This window comes from Callithrix jacchus, chromosome 7 (assembly GCF_049354715.1).
Source record: "Callithrix jacchus isolate 240 chromosome 7, calJac240_pri, whole genome shotgun sequence".
Taxonomy (NCBI): Eukaryota; Metazoa; Chordata; class Mammalia; order Primates; family Cebidae; genus Callithrix; species Callithrix jacchus.
In genome coordinates, this window is record NC_133508.1 from 121,431,896 (window position 1) to 121,455,083 (window position 23,188).

The window sequence follows — 23,188 nt, forward strand, 5'->3', positions numbered from 1 at the left end:
GACCATATTGTAGTAATTTATCTCTTTTGCCAACACTTACATTTAAATCATGGATGCTGCACAGCTGGGCTGTAGGAACAAGACACTTGCCAATAGACTTAGTCTATCCAATCACCTAGAATATGCATTTCAACACAGTATTATTCCCTTTCTTATAGTACATATGCAGTCTACTGGGTCACAAGATTTCCCCTTGTATTTTGTCACATTGTATGCAGAAAGTTTTATGTATTGTCAGTATTCACAAATTAAGAGACTGATTACCCCAACTATGTCAAAGGTAAAAAATAAATACCTCTTACAGATAAATAAACTAAGCTAGGTGTTGAATGCTGTGCACCAATAAAGGCAATACAGAAAAGCAGAATGCAGTACTTATTTAAACAAGTATTAATATCACTGTTGTTCTTGTCACATTTGTAGATCTCTGGCTTCAGATTCCTTTTTTTGTAATGGTTTTCCCCCAGCAGAACTTTTGATATGAACAAAACAAAACTTTGCAAAAAATTAACAGACAAAGTAGTGATTTATTTTTGAAGAATTTGAGAAGTGTAGACTCTCAAGAGGACTAAAGGTCATATGAAGGATGATGAGAGAACCAAAATACATTAAAATCACAAGTGGAAGAAGAATATTTTACTAATACAAAAACTAAGAGTGTAAAAATTATAATTGTTTCAAATAATTTAATTAATGGTAATTATAAAGTTCTTGAATCTTTACTATATTGCTTTTATTTGTACTTCATAAAAGAAATCCAATTTTCTAACAATGATATTGTGTCATAAATAAATTTTTATTTATTAACAAAAATTGCTTTAGTTAAAATTAATGTGTCTCCATCTTCATGCATTGGCCGCAATTTGCCAATCATTCTTCATTGGTTAAAATTTATATTCAGCTGTTTATGCATATATATTCATTTTAGATCAAATTTTAAAATTTTGTACCTGATAATCAGCATATATTCTAAAATCATAGTCTAAATCCTAGGCACCTTAGAAGAATACCAACATAAAACTTTATTATACTAAAATATTCTGTTTTTCCCCTTCATTTATTTAGAAATATGATAGGATATTATGGTATACTTTTGTTTTTTAACTAAAAGTACCAGGTTATCTCTCCCCATATGGGATATAAAATTATTTCTATCTCTTCATTTACTCATCTAAAGTAGAAGTCATGAAAGCAGAATATTGCCATTAAACGATCTCTAGGCTCTGTATTATGTGAGGTATAGATTGTACTAACTGTTTCCCAATAAGTCATCTGTTTCAATACTCAAATTCAAACTAGAATGTGTTTCTATTCACATTGCAAAAATATTGTCTCCCTGGTTAATAGCTAAAAGCCAGATTGGAAACCAACTAGTTTTTTACAATTTTTAAATTGTGCAGTTAGTTAAAAATCCAATTTGGTCTTATATTTGCGGATCCTTATATTTATATTTGCATTTGAAATTTTAATGGTTGTAATGACAAATCATTTAAGAATATGCTTTTCATTCAGAATTAGTTTTATTTTAAAGCATATTATTTTATGCAACAGCATCTTAAATTGATTATATCCTCCATTCTGAAGTCATGTTATGAAGATTCTAAGTATCAATGACTTATCAAAGTTAAAGTTAAATTTATTAAGTGATAAATTCACTAAAGTACATACATATGAACATTAGATTGTAAAATACTTCCTCTATTACAATATTTTAACTCAAGCTGGTATTTTTAAATGCACAGAAAGATGATCAATCAGCTTGTTAGATTCTCTCCTACACATATTTTGCCTTTAAAAAACAGAGGAGGTGGTATTTAAATGTCAAATTATTCATGCAGTGTTAAGGTTCGAGTCTACAAATGCATAATTGACAGAAAAGATTTATGATTCCTGCATTAACTATGCCTCATCATAGCAATACATATGCTGAGTTTCTGTATATAGTCTTTAAATTTCATGCCTCAGTGTCATATACTCTATGACAAGAATCAGTTATGGTCTCCATAACACCTCTATCTGACTGCATTACCCATGGAAATATAGAAAGTTTATATTGCAGTCAAAAATTACACTTGCAATTAAGGTACTTAAGTAATAGCTACTATGGAAACCATAAGTTTAGAGTCCTTGACTTATATAATTTTAAAAATTCTTAGCTTCCACATATCTAATGTAAATATTGTTCCACTCTTAATGAGTAACAATGTGTAAGAAGACATTATACAAAATATAGAAGTATAAACATAAATACATACTGAATGATCAAAGAATTGGTTAATATTTCCTGAAGGGAAATTCAACATTTACATGAGGGGTAATTGATTATCAGCCCAATTGCTATTCCTTTCTGTGTCAGAGGTCCCCAATACCATTTTCAAGTTTGGTGATTCACTAGCAGGACTCAACAAGATTCAGCATACAGTGGTACTCAAGGCTAAGATTTATTACAAAAAAAGGATACAAAGTGAAGTGACCAAAAGGAAAAGGCAATCAGGGCAAAGTCAGGGAGAAACCAGATACAAGCTTTGAAGAGTCCTCTCCCAAGGCAGTCACAAGGGATACACATAATTCCTTCAGCAACAAACTGTGACAAGTGTAAAATTTTATCTACCGGCGATACTCATTAAATACTCAGTGCCTAAGGTTTTTATTGGGGCCTGGTCACATATGCACCCTCTGCCTTGCTCATGCCAAAATCTCAGGCTCCCAGAACAAAAGTAGATGTTCAGAATAAACTATATTGTTTGTACCAACAGTCTAGGCACAGTGAGCCACTTTAATCATTTAGGAAAAGTTTCATATTGGTATAAGTCACTGGTACTATTCAATTTGCCAGACACCTCCCAAGGGCCAAACTTGTAGCGTATCTTTCTAAGGGTAGCAGGCTCAGGCCTGCTATGTTACTGCTTTTCTACATACATTCTGTTTCCTAAGTAGCATGCACATATGCAGATATACCACTCTACCTTTTCTAAGATATTATTGTCAGTGCTTTTGGGGAAATTGCAGTGTCATTTTCTGTTTTGCTATGGCCATAGTCGAAGAGACTTAGAAGTACTCAGAAATCATTTTCATAAAGCACAAAAGCAGTTTTACTCTTTGCCTAAAACCCAGGGCCAGTTTTAAACACTTGACTGTGGTTATTTAAAATTCTTGTTAATACCTTTTTAGTGATAGCTCTTATGGTCCTATGAGCAAATAATTGCAAAACTGGCTTCTTATGTGGGAGCAGGGGGAGGGAGAATGGGGTGGATCATAATCCTCTACAATCATGTAGACTCATTTTAACTGTTTCTGCATAGGAAAGGGAACAGATTAGAGACCCCACAGATGCAGTACCAATATTTATAAATATTTTTAATCTCATAGCTTTCTTTTCACATACAGAATCAAGGCTGATTAAAGATGCTCAGGTCTTATGAGGTAGTATGGAACTTGGCACTGTATCTGTTACATGCCTAGTGTATGAAGGTATTGTGCCTATTGAAACTTGTTTAATGTATATGTTAATTTTTGATAAATCTGTTCTTTACTGGGATTGCAGATATTTTTAGAACTTACTGTACCTAATTTACAGATAATTTGTTAAAACTTATCTCAACATGCTTGTGGCCAGAAGTTAATCGATTATTGCTTCTTGGCTGCGTGCAAACTCCTTTGAGTCATGTAAGCCTAGTAAGTTTTATCCCAATTCATAAAAGATAATGTTACTAGTTAAATGATCCTTTCTCCTGCCAATAATTGCAGGATAGCAGTAAGATTTTTCCCTTCTTTTAAAGGTCAACTTTGTAATTTCTATGATTAAGCTTAGTGTAAACAAATTTGATTTGGCCTTCTTTTATTTCTTTTTCTTCTTATTTGTTTATTTATTTAAGATGGAGTCTTGCTCTGTTGCCCAGGCTGAAGTGCAATGACACAGTTTTGGCCCTCTGCAGCCTCTGCCTCCAGGGTTTAAGTGATTATCCTGCCTCATCCTCCTAAGTAGCCGAGACTACAGGCACATGACTCCATGCCCAGCTAATTTTTGTGTTTTTAGTAGAGGCAGGGTTTCACCTTGTTGGCCAAGCTGGTCTCAAACTCATGACCTCAAGTGATCCACCTGCATTGGGCTCCCAACGTACTGGGATTACAGGCGTGAGCCACAACACCCAGTCAGCTTTATTTTATTTCTAAAAGAAAAAAAGTCAGGCCAGACTCAGTGTCTCACACCTGTAATCCCAACACTGTGGGAGTCTGAGGCGGGCAGATCACAAGGTCAGGGGTTCGAGACCAGCCTGACCAACATGGTGAAACCCGGTCTCTACTTAAAAATATAAAAATTAGCCAGGCATGGTGGTACACACCTGTAATTCCAGGTACTTGGGAGGCTGAGGCAAGATAATTGCTTGAACCCGGGAGCAGAGGTTGCAGTGAGCCAAGATCATGGCACTACACTCCAGCCTGGGTGACAGCAAGACTCTGTCTCAGAAAAAAAAAAAAAGAAAAAGAAAAAGAAAAAAAATCAGTAAACCAGTTAGTGAATTAAAATCACTAAGTATTGATACCATGAACAACATGAATGGATTTACTTTTTGGTTGTAACTTCCTCTTGAACTTTTAGAAAGTAATAGTTATTCCTAAAACTCAAATGTACAAGACTTTATAATCAGTGCTGAAAGCAGAGCAGATAATCTGTTGAATTTGCTCAATTCTGAGTTTTATAGTTCATTTAACATATTACGTAATGTAATTTGACAGTAGTTTAGGATATCAGCCATATTGACAGTGATGTCCTTATAAAACAAAGTTATAGTAAGACATTTTCTCCCTCACTTTGTTAAACTTAGGACCTTAAGATAAGTGTTTGTTCTATAAATTAATAGGTGGAACCTGAGACAAGAAGAAAGGAGGAACTTCCTACACTTTCCCAATGACTTTTCTAGCACAGACTGTCCTTGGCTAGGCTGTAAACATAATGATGGATATGGTTGTCTTCCAAGTTCTTTCTTTGATTCAAAAATTCAGTTTCATATCATTAAAATAGTATTCTAATGGGAAGGCTTAAAAATGAAAAATGTGTTGAATTAATGTCTACAAAATTCTAGGCATAATACAAGGCAGTTTCATATGTTACATAATTTTTTTTCATACCTGTCGGATAATACTCTCATTGTTTTATAAATGAGGAAACTAAGAGTCAGAAAGTTAAGAGTTATCCCTAGATTGCAGAGCGTGTATGTAAGTGGAGTTGGGATTGGAACCCAGGAATTCTTTCTACTAAAGAAATAGCTTGGTAGAATTTTTTAAGTGCAAGGCTGTTTACTTTTATTTCATTTAACCCTCTAGTCCTATATGTAGGTAAAACAAAACTCAGAATTACTCAAAGACAAAAAGAAGTTTGTGGCAAAACAAGAAATAGAAGAATCTAGTTCGGTGATTTATTTGTCACTCCTTCATTTGGCTTCAGTGACTTTGTATCACTGGTCATTCCCTCTCTGTCTCCTTGACTAGATCCTCTTCTCTTGTTTCTCTGTACTTCCTCAATTGGTGGTTTCATCCAGTCTCATGACTTAAATGCTCAAGATAATTCCCCAATTCATTTTTCCAATCCATACCTGATTCCCAAATTCCATACTCTTGTATCCAGTTTCTAACTTGAACTCTTCATTTGGATGTCTAATAGTACCTTAAATTCAACCTGTCTAAAACTGACAAGTTTTTGTTTCCTTTTCTACACTCCACCCACTCCCCATTCACGAAACCTTCTGCATATAAACTGATGACAACTCCACCCTTTCAGTTGGTCAAGCCAAGATACCTTGGAGTCCTCACTTCATATCTAATGCACAGAGAAACCATTTTTGCTCTGTCTTTAGAATTTACAGAATTCAGCCATTTCTTACCACATCCACTACTGTCACTCTTAAGTGAGTCACTAGAGTGGTTTCTTAAAAACGTTAAATCATATCCTATTATTCTTTTCAAAATTTTGCAATAATTCTCCATTTTCTTCAGACTAAAAGTCGAAAACCTTACAATGTAGAGTTTCTTGAAGAGTGATAGGATAACGTTGTTAAGGGATCACTTGGTTGCTAAGTTTTAATTGTCTTCCTCACTAGAATGTAAACTCCATGAAGGCAGAAATCTTCATTTTATTTTATTATTATTTTTGTTTTTGAGACGGAGTTTTGCTCTTGTTACCCAGGCTGGAGTGCAATGGCGCGATCTTGGCTCACCGCAACCTCCACCTCCTGGGTTCAGGCAATTCTCCTGCCTCAGCCTCCTGAGTAGCTGGGATTACAGGCACGTGCCACCATGCCCAGCTAATTTTTTGCATTTTTAGTAGAGACGGGGTTTCACCATGTTGACCAGGATGGTCTCGATCTCTTGACCTCGTGATCCCACCCGCCTTGGCCTTTCAAAGTGCTGGGATTACAGGCGTCAGCCACCACACCCGGCCAGTTTATTTTCTTTACTAATATAATCCAAGCACATGTTCTGAGATGTGTTAGTAAGCACATAGTACTTGCTTAGTACAAGCATAACATATAGTAGAGATTCAATCAATGTTTGTCAAATTTCTATTCATTGATTCATTAAATATTTATGAAGCTCATAGCATGTGTCAGACCAGTTCTACATGCTGGATACAGCAAGTCAGTTGTGGTCTCTGCCTTCCTGAAGCTTTTATGAAGTATACTTTATCTTTGGTGTCTCTCCTGAGAAATACTGACTCAGAAGGTCTTCTGTGGATTCAAAACATTTTTTTAAATACCACAAATGATTCCGATAAACACCATGTGTTGAGAGCTCATTTTGTGTATCTGTACCTCACTGGGGAAGTAGATTTATTCTCAAGAAATATAATTATCAAAATCAGGAGTAATATGGTCTCAAATGGTTGGAAAAGAATTCTAAACAAGAAATAATATTGAATAAAAAAGGATTAAGGAAAACACTTTAGGAACTGTGTATATCACAAACACCTCTTTATGTTATACAAACACCTCATCCATGTTAAATGATGCCAGTTTCCAATAATCTTATCTCTCAGACTTAATGGCTTAATTACTTTAGACTGTCTTTCTCTTTTCAATATCTAGCTCTTTACATTTACTTTCACATTATTTGTTCTATCTTGGACTGGCAGAAAACTCCTAGTTATATGTCAGGAAGATTAAGTTACTTTCCCAATAATTCCACTAACTGGGTTGTAGCCTCACTGGAGCTCAGATTTTTTATTTTTAAAATGAGAGTTGAAACTCAGTTAAACTAAGCTCCCTCTCACTCCAATATTTGAGAATTCTGATTTCACTTTCTATAGTAGTTATTATTGATAATAATGATAAGAGCAATACCCTTTTGATATAATTTTACAGGAAAAGTAGTCACTCTTCTCATCATAGAAATCTTTAGTGTCTCCAGATTGATGTATTACAAATAAAGGTTATACATTTTAAAAAATATGTTGAAGTTATCTTCTGTTTTTCACTAATTCCAGTTTGATAAATCGACATGACTCTTTGGAAAGTTCAGTCAATAAGGAAATTACATTTCAGATTACATTTTAGAATAATCATGAGAAAAAAATACTTTCACAGTGACTTTCATTATTTCTCCCCCAAAATACTTTAAAGATATGACAGATTCCCATTATTAAATGGACCTCTATGAGAGTATGGGCTGCCTATCAGAATCTCTGGGGAAGCGGGTGTGATATGGAGGTAAGGAGGATATGTCTATAATTTGAAAAAGTTCCCGAATCATTCTGTTATCTGCCATCACAACCCACCACCACTCCCCATTTGAGAATCACTGTTCTGAAGATTAAACACACACACACACTCAAGAACATAACTTTATTTGCATTCCAAAATAAAGAACTACGTTATTTAGAATGCTTTTATTCTTCATGCATTGCATGGCATATTACCTGAATTCTAAAGATAATTTGTATGTAATGCAGTACTCTCTATCTGAACATAATGAAGGGGATAACTGGTACATTACAATTGAACAGTTCACACAGATTTCATACTAAACAAATTTGGATATACTTCAAATAAATTATTTCTTTGGAATCTAAATGAAGTTTAGATTTATCACTGGAAAAATCTGAGCTAACAAAACCACTGGAAAAATGTCATGTTATTTTTAAAGTAGATAGTATGTCCTTTGAATACTCCTTATTCTATAGTTGTTTCTTCATCTGGGATAAATGAGGAAATGTGCGGCAAAATTTTTTTTTTTTTGAGATGGTGTTTTTGCTCTTGTTACCCAGGCTGGAGTGCAATGGCACGGTCTCGGCTCACCGCAACCTCTGCCTCCTGGGTTCAGGCAATTCTCCTGCCTCAGCCTCCTGAGTAGCTGGGATTACAGGCACGTGCCATCATGCCCAGCTAATTTTTTGTATTTTTTTTTTTTTTAGTAGAGACGGGGTTTCACCATGTTGACCAGGATGGTCTCGATCTCTTGACCTCATGATCCACCCGCCTCGGCCTCCCAAAGTGCTGGGATTACAGGCGTGAGCCACCACACCCGGCCGTGGCAAAATATTTTTAAGATGAAAATTGCAGCCTTTTAGAAGTTTCCTGATAATGACTATTTTTCAGTTATTGAATCATGGAAGGAGAGTAGATAATTAACAATGTATACCCTACAGTCAGTGTACCCAGTTTGGAATTACATTCTTACTATTTGTTAGCTCTGTAATTTTGGGCAAAGCAATTTCTGTAGGTTTCAATTGCTTCACCCCTACCTATAAAATTTGGATAATAATCATACCTATGTTTTGGATTTTATGAGCCACTGCATAAAGTATTTAGCACAATTCCTAGCTTCTTGTAAATCATTGTGCCAAGAATAAAACTAGAGAAAGTGGAAGTTCACCTATCTTACTGTTTTAGAACATTAAAACTGTTCATAATCTAGAATAATAAAGGGCCTTGCAAAAATGAGATTTTGAGTTGCTAATTGATGTGAATTGAGCCTAAATCCTGGTCATTTATTAACTATTAACCCTTCAAATAGTCTTTGGTTGCTTGACACAATATCAGTTTTCCTCTAGTATGATAATAGTTTCAATTTATTGTATTATATTATTTACACCTAAAATGTTATGATCTTTTAGCATAGAAAATAAAGCCTCTGCATAAAGTAGTGAACAGAGTTGAGAATAGTGCGTTCCAAGCTTTCATGTACACGTGAATCCCTTGGAGATAACAGCTCAGATTTTCAGGCCCAATGCCCCCATCATCTGAGGCAAGCCACAGGAATCCACATTTTTATCCTTTTGTCTCCCAGTTTATTCTGATGTACATGGGTCCTAGGGCCAGATTTTGACAAACATTTACTTATAGAATAGCACAAAAGTGGCAGTCAAAAGACTATGGTTATGAATCTAATTTTACTATAAAATCTATCTTTGCATGCTGATGATTTAACTTCTACTTTGAGAACATAAGAATGTATGTCAAGTATGTTGAGCTTTTAGAAAGAATATAAATTAAGGAGTCTATATATTTGAAGACAGTATAATAAAGAGCAAAATTCATGAAGCTACAAATTATGACTAGTTTTCTATTCCCAGCTCTGCCACTTTATGGCCTGATGACTGGGGAAGCTATATCCAATACCATTTCTGAATCTTAGTTTCTCCATCTTTAAAATGGAGTTAATACCATATTCACTGAATTTATCCTATTCAACTAGAATGTAAGTTCCATGAAATCAGAGACTCGCCTGGTTTTGCTCACTGCTATATATCCAGCACCTAGTATAGTGCCTGACATATAGTAGCTACTCAATAAATAATTGTAAAATGGATGAACTACAGTATTTGAAATAGTCTAATAAATACTGAGAATAAAAATGGCACAATACCTTTCCTCAGAAACTCAGAGCCTGGGGCAGACAGAAATATGCAAAAATACTACAGCATAGTTGAATAAATAAATGTAAAGAACAACTGAGGTAATGTAATGATGCACTATATAAATTATTAAGTGGTGGTAGCACTTGTAGTGGTAGCACTTGTAAAGTACCAAAATAAGAATGCAGAGAGTTCTACAATGGGTCTTTTAACCCTTTAGAGTGTTTTCTACAAAGGTGCTGTGATCAATTTGTAGTTGAGACTAATAATCCAGATATGTACACATGTGTGCATACATATGTGTGTATGGTAGGGAAGAGGGTAGTGGAAGGGATTGAACACAAGTTGGAAAGGATAGTGGAGAGGTGATAGTAACAACAGAAAAGAATAAGGAGGCATAGATACAGCTATTCCATTCCTTCATCCCTTGGTGGTACCCATTTTAGATTTTTTAGTACCCATATCAATAAAACAGTAAGAACCAAAAGTTAGGTTGGTGTAGAGGAAAAGAATGTATTTAAACAAAACAAAAAAAAATAGACTTAGGTCTCCTATAAATGGTACTTTAACCTTATTGATTGCCAAAAATCTTCGGTTATTTGGGGTTTTCCATTTGTTTTTAAGGCCAGAGGTCAGACTAGTAATTGTTAAGTCTTCACAATTTAATAGGTAGAAAAATGCTTTTAAACCAGCCTGAATCATTTTTATGCTGTTGCATAATAGAATTATTTTTAAAAGCCAACCCCTGATAAATGAAAAATGGTTTCCTATGCTGTGAAAGGCAGTGTGGGCTTTTACAATCATTTTTAGACTTCCTTTTTGATAGATATCTTTTCAAAATGTACATACTGATTTTCTTCATATGCTGGTTCTTCTATTTATATTACAAAGTTAAATTTGTATATCTTTGAGACACAGATTTATAATGTGTGATCCAAAGAGATTGCTCTTAAAGATAGGTGAACCTTCTGATATTGCAACAGTTCTGTAGGTATGCACATTTTTCTGGGGACTGTTCCATGTTTTTCAAGGCATCATGTCCAAAGCAAGGCCCTAAGAGAACAGGTTTAGTTCATTCACCCAAGTAATTCTCTTCTTTATGGCTACTGTGGGGACTGTAATGTATAGTTAAAAGTATGTGAAGATTATCGCTCCATATTTTTGTTTATATAAATATTTGTTGCTTTAAAAAAACTTTATGAAATCAAAACAGAAATATCATGAGTCTTAGAATATGTGTTTTACCACATGGTGTGTTTGTGTAGGTCCGATTCCCATCTCACTTCAGCTCAGATCTCAAGGACCTTCTACGGAACCTGCTGCAGGTGGATTTGACCAAGAGATTTGGAAATCTAAAGAACGGTGTCAGTGATATAAAAACTCACAAGTGGTTTGCCACGACAGATTGGATTGCTATTTACCAGAGGAAGGTGAGACTTTCTTTTTTAATTTAAAAGCATTTTTAAAGTTGGTGTTTAAATTATATGTGGTAGAGATATTTTCAACTTAACACATAGTTTTAATTTTTTTACCTTTTGAATTAATCTTGTGCAGGATCTAAAGTACTTTACAGCCCACAACTTAAAAATGAGTTTCCCCCTAGAATTTTTTTTTTTTCGAGGTGAGTCTCGCTCTGTAGTCCAGGTTGGAGTGTAGTGACACAATCTCAGCTCACTGCAGCCTCCACTTCCTGGGTTCAAGTGATTCTCCTGCCTCGGCCTCCCAAGTAGCTGGGATTATGGGTGCATGCCACCACACCTGGCTAATTTTTTGTATTTTTAGTAGAGACTGGGTTTCACTGTGTTGGTCAGGCCAGTCTTGAACTCCTGACCTCAAGTGATCTTACTGCCTCAGCCTCCCAAAGAGCTGGGATTACAGACATGAGCCACCATGCCCAGCCCCACCTAGCTTTAAAAGAAAGCATAAACTCTATTTTAATCATCAACCTGAAATTTTTCCTTTGTTAAATTTTTCCTATCTGTGGCTGTTACTCTTTACAAAACTGTGCAAATTATATATTAGACAATGTTCTAAGGGTTTTCAAAACTAATGTGAAGCCCCATTAGGAAGATAATATATATATATAAATATAGTTGCCCATCTAGAATTGGCATGTGCCAGATATGTAATAACATTTAATTGCTAGTTTCATCCCTTTTTAGTCTTCATTTTGACCTCCCTGTGGCATTTATCAGTATTACACATTTTTAATCTAGTGGTTCCCAAACAGACCATGCTTTATCACACTCCATGCCTGTGTAATTTTTTTTTCCTTTATGCTGAATGACTTTTCCCATTTGTGCATCTGCCCTACTCTTCTTTATCTTTTAAGATTTAGCTTAAATAGTACCTCTACTCTGAAATTTTTCTCTGATGGGTATTCTTTATTAATATATACTCACTGTTGTTTTAAAATATTTCATTGAGAACATGTACCTTGTCTTACTTGTTTTCATATTCCTGTCATCTGGAGAGAGCTTTATGGTTGGCACATGCTCACTAAACGTTTTCTGACTAAAAGGAGCATTGGTCTTCCTTTAGATAGAAGTTTCCTTTATCCATTTGAAAGCTAATTTGAACATAAATCATGCAATAGGGGTTTTAATTCATGCTTTTTTTCAGAAGGTCAAAACAAATTACCTGAAGTTACTTCTTTTAACAATTATTTATTCACATGAGATTTTTCCAAATAGTTATCAGGTGCCTGCTTATATGTTAGGTATTCTGCAAGGTGCTGAGAATACAATGATGAGCAAAATCAACCCTTATTCCTGCCCATATGGAGCTTATACTTTCAGGGGACAGGGAGATTAGTTAGATGGTTATATAAATAAATGTAAATTACTGTAGTGTGAGAAGTGTGGAAATTCAGAAAAACTTTGCATTGAGTTTTTTGAGATTTGTTTTATTTGGTCTTCTGTTTGACTCTTTGCTTGCTTAAGGGATTCTTAGTGTTAGAAATTCAGGAAACTTGAAGATTTGAATATAGATCAAGTTAATCTCTGGCATTAGTATACGACTATAATAAAATAGAGAACAAATCTCAGCTAAACAGTAGTATATTGAAAAGAAAGTAGTTTTTGTTTTGTTTTGTTTTGTTTTTGCAACACAAGATGCCAGTATAACAGTTGTGGTAACAGTAATATATCAATTGATGGTAGTTATCATTTCACTTTTATAATAATTTGAGATATTTAAGAAAAGATTTTGCTGTACTGAATTACATTTATCTCTCATTTTGCTTCTTAAATGCTTAAAGATAATTTGCATAAAGTGTTTTCATTTTGAATATATTTATTTTTCTTTTTTTCATAAAACCAAAACTTATGATGTTTTAGAGACTTGTCATCTTTAATAATGTTGTGCAAATACATGATTGAGTTTCCTTAAGGAAAAAAAATTAATGCTCTAATTAAGTATTAACAACACAGTTTTTCTAATTTATATATTTTACAAATGATTACAATAACAAGCTGGGTGCCCTGGCTCACACCTGTAATCCTAACTCTTTGGGAGGCCATGGTGGGTGGATTGCTTGAGTCTCAAGAGTTTCAGTCCAGCCTGAGCAACATGGCAAAACCCTGTCTCTACAAAAAGTACAAAAATTAGCTGGGTGTGATGGCTCAGCCCTGCAGTCCCAGTTACTTGGGAAGCTGAGCCTGGGAGATTGGGGCTACAGTGAGCTTTGATTATGCCACTACACTCCAGCCTGGGAAACAGAGCAAGACCCTGTCTCAAAGACAAAATTACAAAAACAAAACAATTAAATAATTTTAAAATGCAGCTAAAAGAAATATAGCCAGACCAAAGCAAGCTGAATGCAATACAGCCTCTTTAGCTCACAAGAGGGATCCAGAAAATCTCTGTTCAAAGTTCATGAAATATGGCTGTTACATTATCATCACAAATAGATGTGTTATATAGTCAAGAACAAGATTCATAGCACTTTAAAATAGATTTAGATCTCATAAAAAAGTTTATTTTTATATTTTTTCTAAATTTGCTAGCACCATTGCAATACTATATAGTTAATAAAAGCAACCCTCTATAACTTCTCATTTCAGTCTTTAATTTAATCCTGTGAAATAAGTGATGCCATTTTCCCCATTTTACAGATGTGAAAATCAGCTCAGAGAGGTTAATTAATTTAAACATAATCATGCAACTGCTAAATAATACCTATATTTGATCCCAGGTTCCTCAGATTCTCAATTCCAGGTCACATTATCCTTTTAAAGTCCTTCTGATATGTTTCTTGAAATGAAGCAAACCACTAAACAATACATTGTTTCACAAGATTTTCATGGGTTTTACAGGTATCATCTTCTTAACTTTTATGCTGTGAGCCTTTGGGGAATAGGATGACTATCTCAAAAGGTAGCAAAGAAAGAGAATAAACTATGGGGTTAGGTAGACATTGATTTGAATCCCTGATCGAACAATCATTATCAGTATGATCATGAACAAATGATTTAACCTCTCTAAAGCATCAGTTTTATCACCCTTAAAATTTGGATTTGGATAGAAAATACAAAAGGAAGAGTAGTTTGGTGAGAAAGATTAGATAGATTGGGCCAGACTCCATTTTCCTTTCTGGTTGAGATAGGTTTCATTTACTTATGATCAGGTAATTTATTAAGCAAATGAATTTGAAATTGTCATAATTCCACCAAATAGAACCTCTTTCAGTATTTGACATACGTCTTTTTCCTTTTTTTTTCCTGTGCTCTTCATCACTGCAGTCCAGTCCTATGATCTCAGTAGCCAGCTAAGATCTAATTCCTCCAGCCCTGCACTTTAACTCTCTTCTTCAGTCTCTTATATCACAGTTGCTACATACTACATAATTACATCTGAGTGACTTACTGCCATATTCTATAATCATTTTAAAATAGGCCAGGTGCAGTGGCTCACACCTGTAATCTCATCAGTTTAAGAGGCTACAGTGGGAGGATCTCTTGAGCCAGGAGTTCAAGACCAGATGGGCAGCATAATGAGACATTGTCTCTTCTGAAAATAAAAAAGAATTAGCCTGGTGTGGTGGCACACACTTAAGTCCCCGCTACTCAGGAGGCTGAGGCAGGAGGATCACTTGAGCCCAAAAGGTCAAGGCTGCAGTGATCCATGATCATGCTACTGTACTCCAGCCTGGGCTACAGAGCAAGACCCTGTCTCTAAAAGAAGAAAAAAAATCCTGCTCCACAATAAATGTGTTTATTTAACTTTTATTTCCTTTTCGTGCTTTCTGAACTCTAACTTATTTTTGTTGTTGTTGTATAATAATTAACCAGCTGTCCCCTCCATACTATTAAATAATTCTTATTTGGCCCCTTACTTGAAATTCTACCTTTACTAATATTAAATTAACATATACATTGATCTATTTCTGAACTTATTTTTTTGTTTTTATTGATGCATATTTTTATATATTCATAAAGTACATGTTATATTTTAATACATGCATAGTATGTGTAGTGATGAAAGCTGGATATTTAGCATATTCACTATCTTGATCATTTATTATTTCTTTGTTTTGGGAACATTTCAATTTTCTGTTGCAGTTTCTTTGAAATATACAATATATTGTTGTTAACTATAACCGCCGGCTGTCCTATCAAAGGCTAGAACTTATTCCTTCTAACTTTATGTTTGGTCTCAGTAGCTTAGTTCTCTTTATCCCTTCCCCAACATGGACACATCCATCCCAGCCTCTGGTAACTGTCATTCTATACTTTACCTCCATGAGATCAACTTTTTAAGGTTCAACATATAAGTAAGAAGATGTGATAGTGCCTTTCTGTGACTGATTTCACTTTACAGAATGTTCTGTTTCCATTGATGTTGCTACAAATAACAAGATTTCATTCTTTTTTTACAGCAAAATAGTATTCCATTATGTATATATATTACATTTTCTTTACCCATTCATGTCCATTGAAGGACACTTAGGTTAATTCCATATCTTTGCTATTATATATAGTGCTGTAATAAACATGAGGATTCAGATATTGCTTTGATATACTGATTTATTTTCCTTTGGATAAATGCCTATTAGTGAAATTGCTGAAATGTATGGTATCTATTTTTAGATTTTTGAAAAATCTCTATACGTTTTCCATAGCAGCTGTACTAATTTACATTTTTACTGACAGTGAATAAGAATTCCCTTTTCTCCATATCCACTCCAGCACTTGTTATTTTTTGTCTTTTTAATAACAGCCATTCCACCTGGGTATGATGATATCGCACTGTGATTTTTGATTTGCATTTCCCTGATAATTAATCATTTTGAGCATTTTTTCATATACCTGTTGGCCATTGTATATCTGGTTTTGAGAATTGTTTACTCACATCCTTTACCCATTTTAATTAGATTATTTATTTTTAGCAGTTGAATTGTTGGAGTTCCTATTATATTCTGGATATTAGTCCCTTCTTGGATAAATAGTTTGCAAATAGTTTCTTCCATTCAACAGGTTGTCTCTTACTCTTTTGATTGTCTCCTTTGCTCTGTAGAAGCTTTTAATTTAATATAGCCCCATTTGCCTATTTTTGTTTGTGTAGCCTGTGCTTTTCAGGATTTAGCCATAAAATCTTTTTTGGTTTTTTTTTGTTTTTTAAGTTGGAGTTTTGCTCTTGTTGCCTAGGCTGGAGTGCAGTGGCACAATCTCAGCTCACTGCAACCTCCACATCCCTGGCTTAAGCAATTCTCCTGCCTCAGCTTCCTGAGTAGCTGGGATTACAGGCGCCCACCACCATGCCCATTTAACTTTTGTATTTTTAGTACAGACAGGATTTCACTGTGGTGGTCAGGCTGGTTTCAAACTCCTGACCTCAGGCAATCCACCTACCTCAGCCTCCCAAAGTGCTGGGATTACAGGCATGAGACACTGCATCTGGCCCATAAAAATCTTTAACTAGACCAATCTTTAACTAGAGCATTTCCCCTATGTTTTCTTCTATAATTTTTATGGGTTGGGGCCTTATTTTTAAGTACTTAATTCATTTTTAGATTTGGAGATATGGTAAGAGAGAGGGGTCTAGTTTCAGTCTTCTGCATATGGATATCCAGTTTTTCAGCACCATTTATTGAAGAGAATGTCCTTTCCCCATTGTATGTTCTTGGTGCCTTTGCCAAAAAGCAGTTTTCTGTAATATGTGGATTTATTTCTGGGCTCTCTGTTCTGTTCCATTGATCTCTGTGTCTGTTTTTATACCACGACCATAGTGTTTTAGTTACTCTTGCTTTGTAGTATATTTTGAAGTCAGATAGTGTGATGTCTCCAGCTTTGCTCATTTTGCTCTGGATTACATTGGCTATTCAGGCTGTTTTGTAGTTCCATACAAATTTTAGGATTTTTTTTCTATTTCTGTGAAGAATATAATTGGTATTTTGACAGGAATTGCATTGAATCCATAGATTCATTGTTTGATCATTTTAATAATATTGATTTTTCTGATTCATGACCATGAGTTGTCTTTCCATATGTTTGTGTCCTTTTTAATTTTTTCATCAGTGTTTTGTAGTTTTTCTTGCAGAGATCTTTCACCTCTTTGGTTAAATGTATTCCTAGGTATTTTATTTTATTTTATTTTTTGTAGGTATTATAAATGGACTCCATCTCTGATTTCTTTCTTAGCAAGATCATTATTAATGTATGAAATGTCACTGCTTTTTTATCTTAATTTTCTATTCTGTAGCTTTAATTAATTTGTTTATCAGTACTAAGAATACTTTGGTGGAGTCTTTAGGTTTTTCTACATATAAAATCACGTCACCTGAAAAGAGGGACAGTTTGACTTCCTCTTTTTCTATTTAGATGCCTTGTATTTCTTTCTCTTCCCTGATTGATCTGGCTAGGACTTCCATTACTTTGTTGAATAGGAGTGGTGAAAGTGGACATTCTTGTCTTGTTCAAGTTATTAGAGGAAAGACTTTCAACTTTTCCTCATTCAGTTAGCTGTTAGTTTGTCATATATGGCCTTTATTATGTTGAGGATCTTCTATGCCTAATTTGTTGAGAGTATTTATCAGGAGGGGATGTTTACTTTTATCTAATGCTTTTTTCTGCATCTGTTGAGAGGATCATATGATTTTTGTTGTTTATTCTACTAAAGTGATATGTCATGTTAATTGATTTGCATATATTGAATCATGTTTGATAAATTATCATGATTTATCATCATAGATGATAAATTATCATCATTTATCATCATTTATGATGATAAATCCCACTTGATCATGGTGTATTATATATTCGATGTGTTACTGGATTTTTGCTAGCTAGTATTTTGTTAAGGATATTTGTGTCTATATTTGTCAGAAATATTATCTGGTCGTGTTCTTTTGTTGTTGTTGTTGTTGTTGTTGTGTGCTTGTCTGATTTTGTATCAGAGTACTGCTGGCTTTGTAGAATGAGTTAGGAAGAATTCCCTCTTCTCCAATTTTTTGGAATGGTATGAGATGAATTGATGCTAGTTCTTCTTTATAAGGTTGATAGAATTGAGCAATAAAGCCATCTAGCCCTGGACTTTTCTTTAATGTTTGATGGGAATCTTTTTATTACATATGCAATCTGTTCCTCATTATTGGTCTGTTAAGATTTTCTATTTCTTTCTGGTTCAGTCTTCGTAAGTTGTATGTGTTCAAGAGTTTATCCATTTCCTCTAGGTTTTCCAGTTAGTTAGCATATAGTTGTTTATAATAGTCTCCAATGATCTCTTGTATTTCTGTGGTATCAGTTGTAACATATTTTTATTTCTGATTTTGTTTATTTGGGTCTTCTCTCTTTTTTTCTTGGTTAATCTAGCTAGCAGTTTATCAATTTTGTTTATTTTTTCACAAAAACAACCTATCATTTTGATAATCCTTTGTATGTTTTTTCTCTATTTCATTTAGCTATGCTCTGATCTTTTATCATTTTTTTCCTTCTACTAATTTTGTTTGTTTTGTTCTTGCTTTTCTAGTTCCTTGAGGTACATTATTAGGTCGCTTATTTGAAATTTTTATACTTTTTGTTTAGGTGTTTATTGCTATAAACTTCTCCTCAGCACTGCCTTTGTTATATTCCATAGGTTTTGTTATATTGTGTTTTCATTTTTGTTTGCTTTAAGAATTTTTTTATTTCTTTCTTAATTTTTTCATTAGTCCAGTAATAATTCAGGAGCATATTGTTTCATTTCTATCTATTTGTACAGTTTCCAAAGTGCTTGTTGCTATTGATTTCTAGTTTTTTCCATCAGGATTTGAGAAAATGCTTGATGTGATTTCAAGTTTCTAAAATTTGTTGAGACTTGTTTTGTGGCCTAACATGAATGGTCTATCCTGGAGAATGTTCTGTGTTTCACCTATTATTAAGTAGGTTTCATATGTCTTTACCCATCTCTTTACCCTCTGGAAAACCCAAAATTTGAATATTTGATTGCTTTAACATGTCCCCTATGTTGTGTATGCTTTGTTTATTTATTTTTCTTTTTTATTCTTTTTGGGGGGTTCTGTCTGAATTCAAAAGACTTGTCCTCAGTTCTTCTCCTTGATATGGTCTATTGTCAGAGCTCTCAGTTTTATTTTTTATTTCATTCATTGAATTCTTCAGTTCTAGGATTTCTGTTTGGTTCTTTTTTTATGCTATCTAGCTCTTTGTTGAATTTCTCACTTATATCCTGATTTGTTTTCTTAATTTCTTTGTATAGTTTGTCTGTGTTCTCTTATATTTCACTGAACTTCTTTAATACCATTATTTTGAATTCTTTTTCAGACATTTAATCTTTTTTTTTAATTGGAATCCGTTGCAGGAGAATTATGTTCTTTTGAGGTATCATGTTTCTTTGCTTTTTCATGTTTCTTGTATACTTACATTGACATCTCCACATGTGGTGTAACAGTCATTTCCTACAGTTTTTAGGATTAGTTTTTGTAGGGTAAGACTTTTTTCTGTAGATGTATCATCATGTTGGTTTGCTTTTTCTCCTTCATTTTAGTTTTTATTCTAAGTGCATATAGTAGTGAAGTCTCTATGATTTCTTCAGCTGTAATTAGCATCAGTGGGCGTCTGTGATTTCCTCAGTGGCTTAGGCCTCAGTTCTTAGTGGAAGCTGTGGTGAGGCTTTGCTGGGGACAGGGACACCAGGCATCCTGATCCTTAAGTCCCAGTGGTGGTAGCAGCAGGCCAAGCATACCTGCCCTTGGTCCCCTGGTGGGCATACACTGGCATCAGTTTTAGCAGCTCTACATGGGCCAATTCTTAGGTCTTCATGTGGCTTGGGTACAAGCAGTGGCAGTAGTATGCTGGACAGATAGATGATACCTTAGTCTCCTGTGTAGCATGTGTAGCATCAGCAATAGTAGTCGTGATGGCAGGCCAACCCTCAGGCTCCCAGGCAGTACACACTGCTGCTAGTGATGATAGCAACAGACTGGGGAGGGCAGACCCTAAGCCTTCATGTGTAGGTAAGTGCCAGCAGTGATAGTGGTGGCAGACTGGGCAGGTCCAGCCTCAGGCCAGTAGTGGGTGCAGCAGGGTAATCCCCAGGCCCTCAGATGGCATGCTTGAGCATTGGGGTTGCAGTGCCAGGAAGTGCAGGCCTTTACTCAGGCCCCTCAATGGTACACATGGGCACAGGGTGTGGTGGGCCAAGTCAGGCAATCCCCAGGCCCTCAAACAATGTGTTTGAGTGCAGGCAGTGGGTGGTTTGGGTCTGTTTAGTTAGACACCCTGATGGTGCATGTGCATGCCAGAAGCAGCAAGCAGGGCAGATGGATCCCCAAGCCTCCAGACAGTGCGTTCAGTCACTGTGGGAGGTACCACCAGGCAGGGAGGGCCTACCCCCAGGCTCCCCTGCTGTACCCGTGGTTGCAGGCTCTGGTGGACAGGGCAGTCTTCAGGACTCTGGGCAGCATGTTTTGATGCCAGTGGCTGATGGCCTGAGTTTTTTTAATGCTTCCTAATCGTACATATATGTACCCAGAGTGATAGGCAGAGGGGGGCACTCCCCACGTAGTGTTCTGGGACATCGGGAGGGGTCTCACCTAAAGGGACAGGCCTGTCCTCAGGCCCTCATTGGTGCACCCAGATGCAGATTCTGGTAGGCAGGAAAGGACTATTCCTAGGCCCCGGGACAAAATACTTGGGAGGTGGTAGGTAGGGTGAGTCTGTCCTCATGCCCCCAGATAGCATCCAGGTGGGCCAGTTCTCAGGCCCACTGCAGGTGGTGCAAATACATGGCAGCCCTGCTGTGGGGGCTGGGCATTGCTATCAGTGGCCCCAGGCAGGTGGCTCTCAGGCTCTGGGGAGTGTGTGCTTTGGCTTCCTTTACCCCAGAAACAGCCTTGCCTAGTGTGCTGCCCTACCTGTTCTTTGCAGTGGAGGACATTGTGTGGGTTAAAGTGCTGGGGACCCTGCTACACCATTGGGTCCAGCCAGCACTGTGCCACTGCAGCCCTCTTGGTGGACATGGGGTGCTGTCAGTGGGGCTCCAGGTGTATAGAGATGCATACAGTCCAATAGTAGTTGGCCTCTCAAAATGGCACTGTGCTTCAGCTTCTTGGGTCCTGGGGGGTATGGGACCCAGCACAAACTCCCTCTCTGGAACAGTGCTGTTGTGTGAACTCTAGGCAGGTCCCTATACTTGTGTCAGAATTCACAAGGGTTGTGGGCATCTTACATGGCTAGGATTGCAAGAGTCTGTGGTGGAAATGCAGACCACTGGGGATTTCTCAGTTACCCTTTCCCCACACTGGATAACCTCTTCTGGCTCCCAGCTGGTCCCAGCCATGCCAGCTATTTACTTCCTTTTGCTTCTCTGCCTCAGATGTTCCCTGTCCCTTCCCTGCTAAATTTCACTGCTCTATCTTAGAGGCTTTTTTCAACAAGTAATTATCTGCTCAATGTTTTGGTCCGTTGTAGAGGAGAGTTCTGGGTCAGCCATCATGAAGCCCTGACCTTTATTTTTCATGAGTTCTTTTTTTCTGTTCTTGTACTGTGTATGTTACTGCTTTATGTAGCTTTATAATATTTTAATAAATATTAAATAATATTTTAATATTTAAAAAATATTAAAATAATATTATAATATTTTCTTCACCCTTGTTTACCCTTTCTAAATTTTTTGTTTTCTTGCCCCATGTGCTTTATTTTAGAGTCATTAGGTAATTTATATTTCCTAGAAAATCATCCTTATCTCTTGTATGTTTTCTCTTTCTTTTTTAATTAGACTTGCCAATGGTTTGTATTTTTGGTCTTTCTAAAGATTTATTGAATTTGGGGATTAACAGTAAAGTTGAATATTAGGAGAGAACCTGAATCTTGAGAATTTACCATTATGAACATGTTACTTCTGCATTTACTCAAATATCTTTTGTCCTTCAGTAAAGTTTTAGAAACCCCCTTTCCTCCATACAGGAATGAATTTATGTCTTAAAGTTATTGATTAAATGTATATTTTGATTGCTATTATTAATGTGTTTGCTTTACCATTATAGTAGGATATGGGCAAAACAATTTCTATGTTTATATTACAATTGGTCATCTACTAAATTCTCTTACTGATTTCCACATTTTTCAGTAATTCCTTTGGATTTTTGTTGACAATCACAAGAGATTAGTATATCATTTTGTCTGTCCCTTTTCAGTATTTATATCTCATTTCCATTTTCATTTTATTATATTTATTAAAATGTCTACAACAATATTTTAATGTTTTGTTCCTGCTTTGAATTGAAATGCACTAGAATATATTTTCAGGGATCATTTCTATAGTTTGTTGCCATTCATGTTTTACCACCAAATAGAACGTTTGCCATTTGACTGAGATAGGTATTCTTTATCAGATTAACAAAATATTGTTGATTCTTAATACACTTATTTTATCTTTTTTAACATGTTAGTGTGATGAATTATATCAGGGAGACATCCTCACTTTCCTGGAATGAATACCATTTAATCATGGGGGTATGATTTTAATATTTGCCTGAATCTATCTGCTAAAATTTTATTTGGGCTTTTTACTTCCATAGTCAAAAGTTTTATTAATCTATAGTTTCTGTTTTTCTGAAGCTGGGATTATATGGGATTCATAAAAATGAGTTTAGGAAGTTTCTATGCATTTATTCTTCAGAAAATTTAGGAACATAGGATCATCTTATATCTATTCCTTATCAATTTTAACAAACTAATTCTTGGAGATTGGTCTCTTCAAGTTTTTACTTCTTGAGTAAATTTAAGAAATTTATGTTTCCAATAAAATCCATTTCCCTTTCTTTCTATCATCACTCATATTACCTTTATTATTTTATTTATTGTTAATTAATGCTTTTTAGAGGTATATTTTTAGACTTCC

General features: G+C 35.4%; 1 protein-coding gene across 7 annotated transcripts in view; it reads left to right on the plus strand.

The window, feature by feature from the left end:
* PRKACB (protein kinase cAMP-activated catalytic subunit beta) overlaps positions 1-23,188 on the plus strand; it is a 162,498-nt gene that overhangs the window by 134,423 nt on the left and 4,887 nt on the right. For all 7 annotated transcript variants that reach the window (XM_035252004.3, XM_009001575.4, XM_002751009.5 and 4 more), the window contains one exon: positions 11,116-11,280. In XM_035252004.3, coding sequence (XP_035107895.1) covers positions 11,116-11,280 — 165 coding nt within the window. The remainder of the gene's footprint in view (positions 1-11,115; positions 11,281-23,188) is intronic.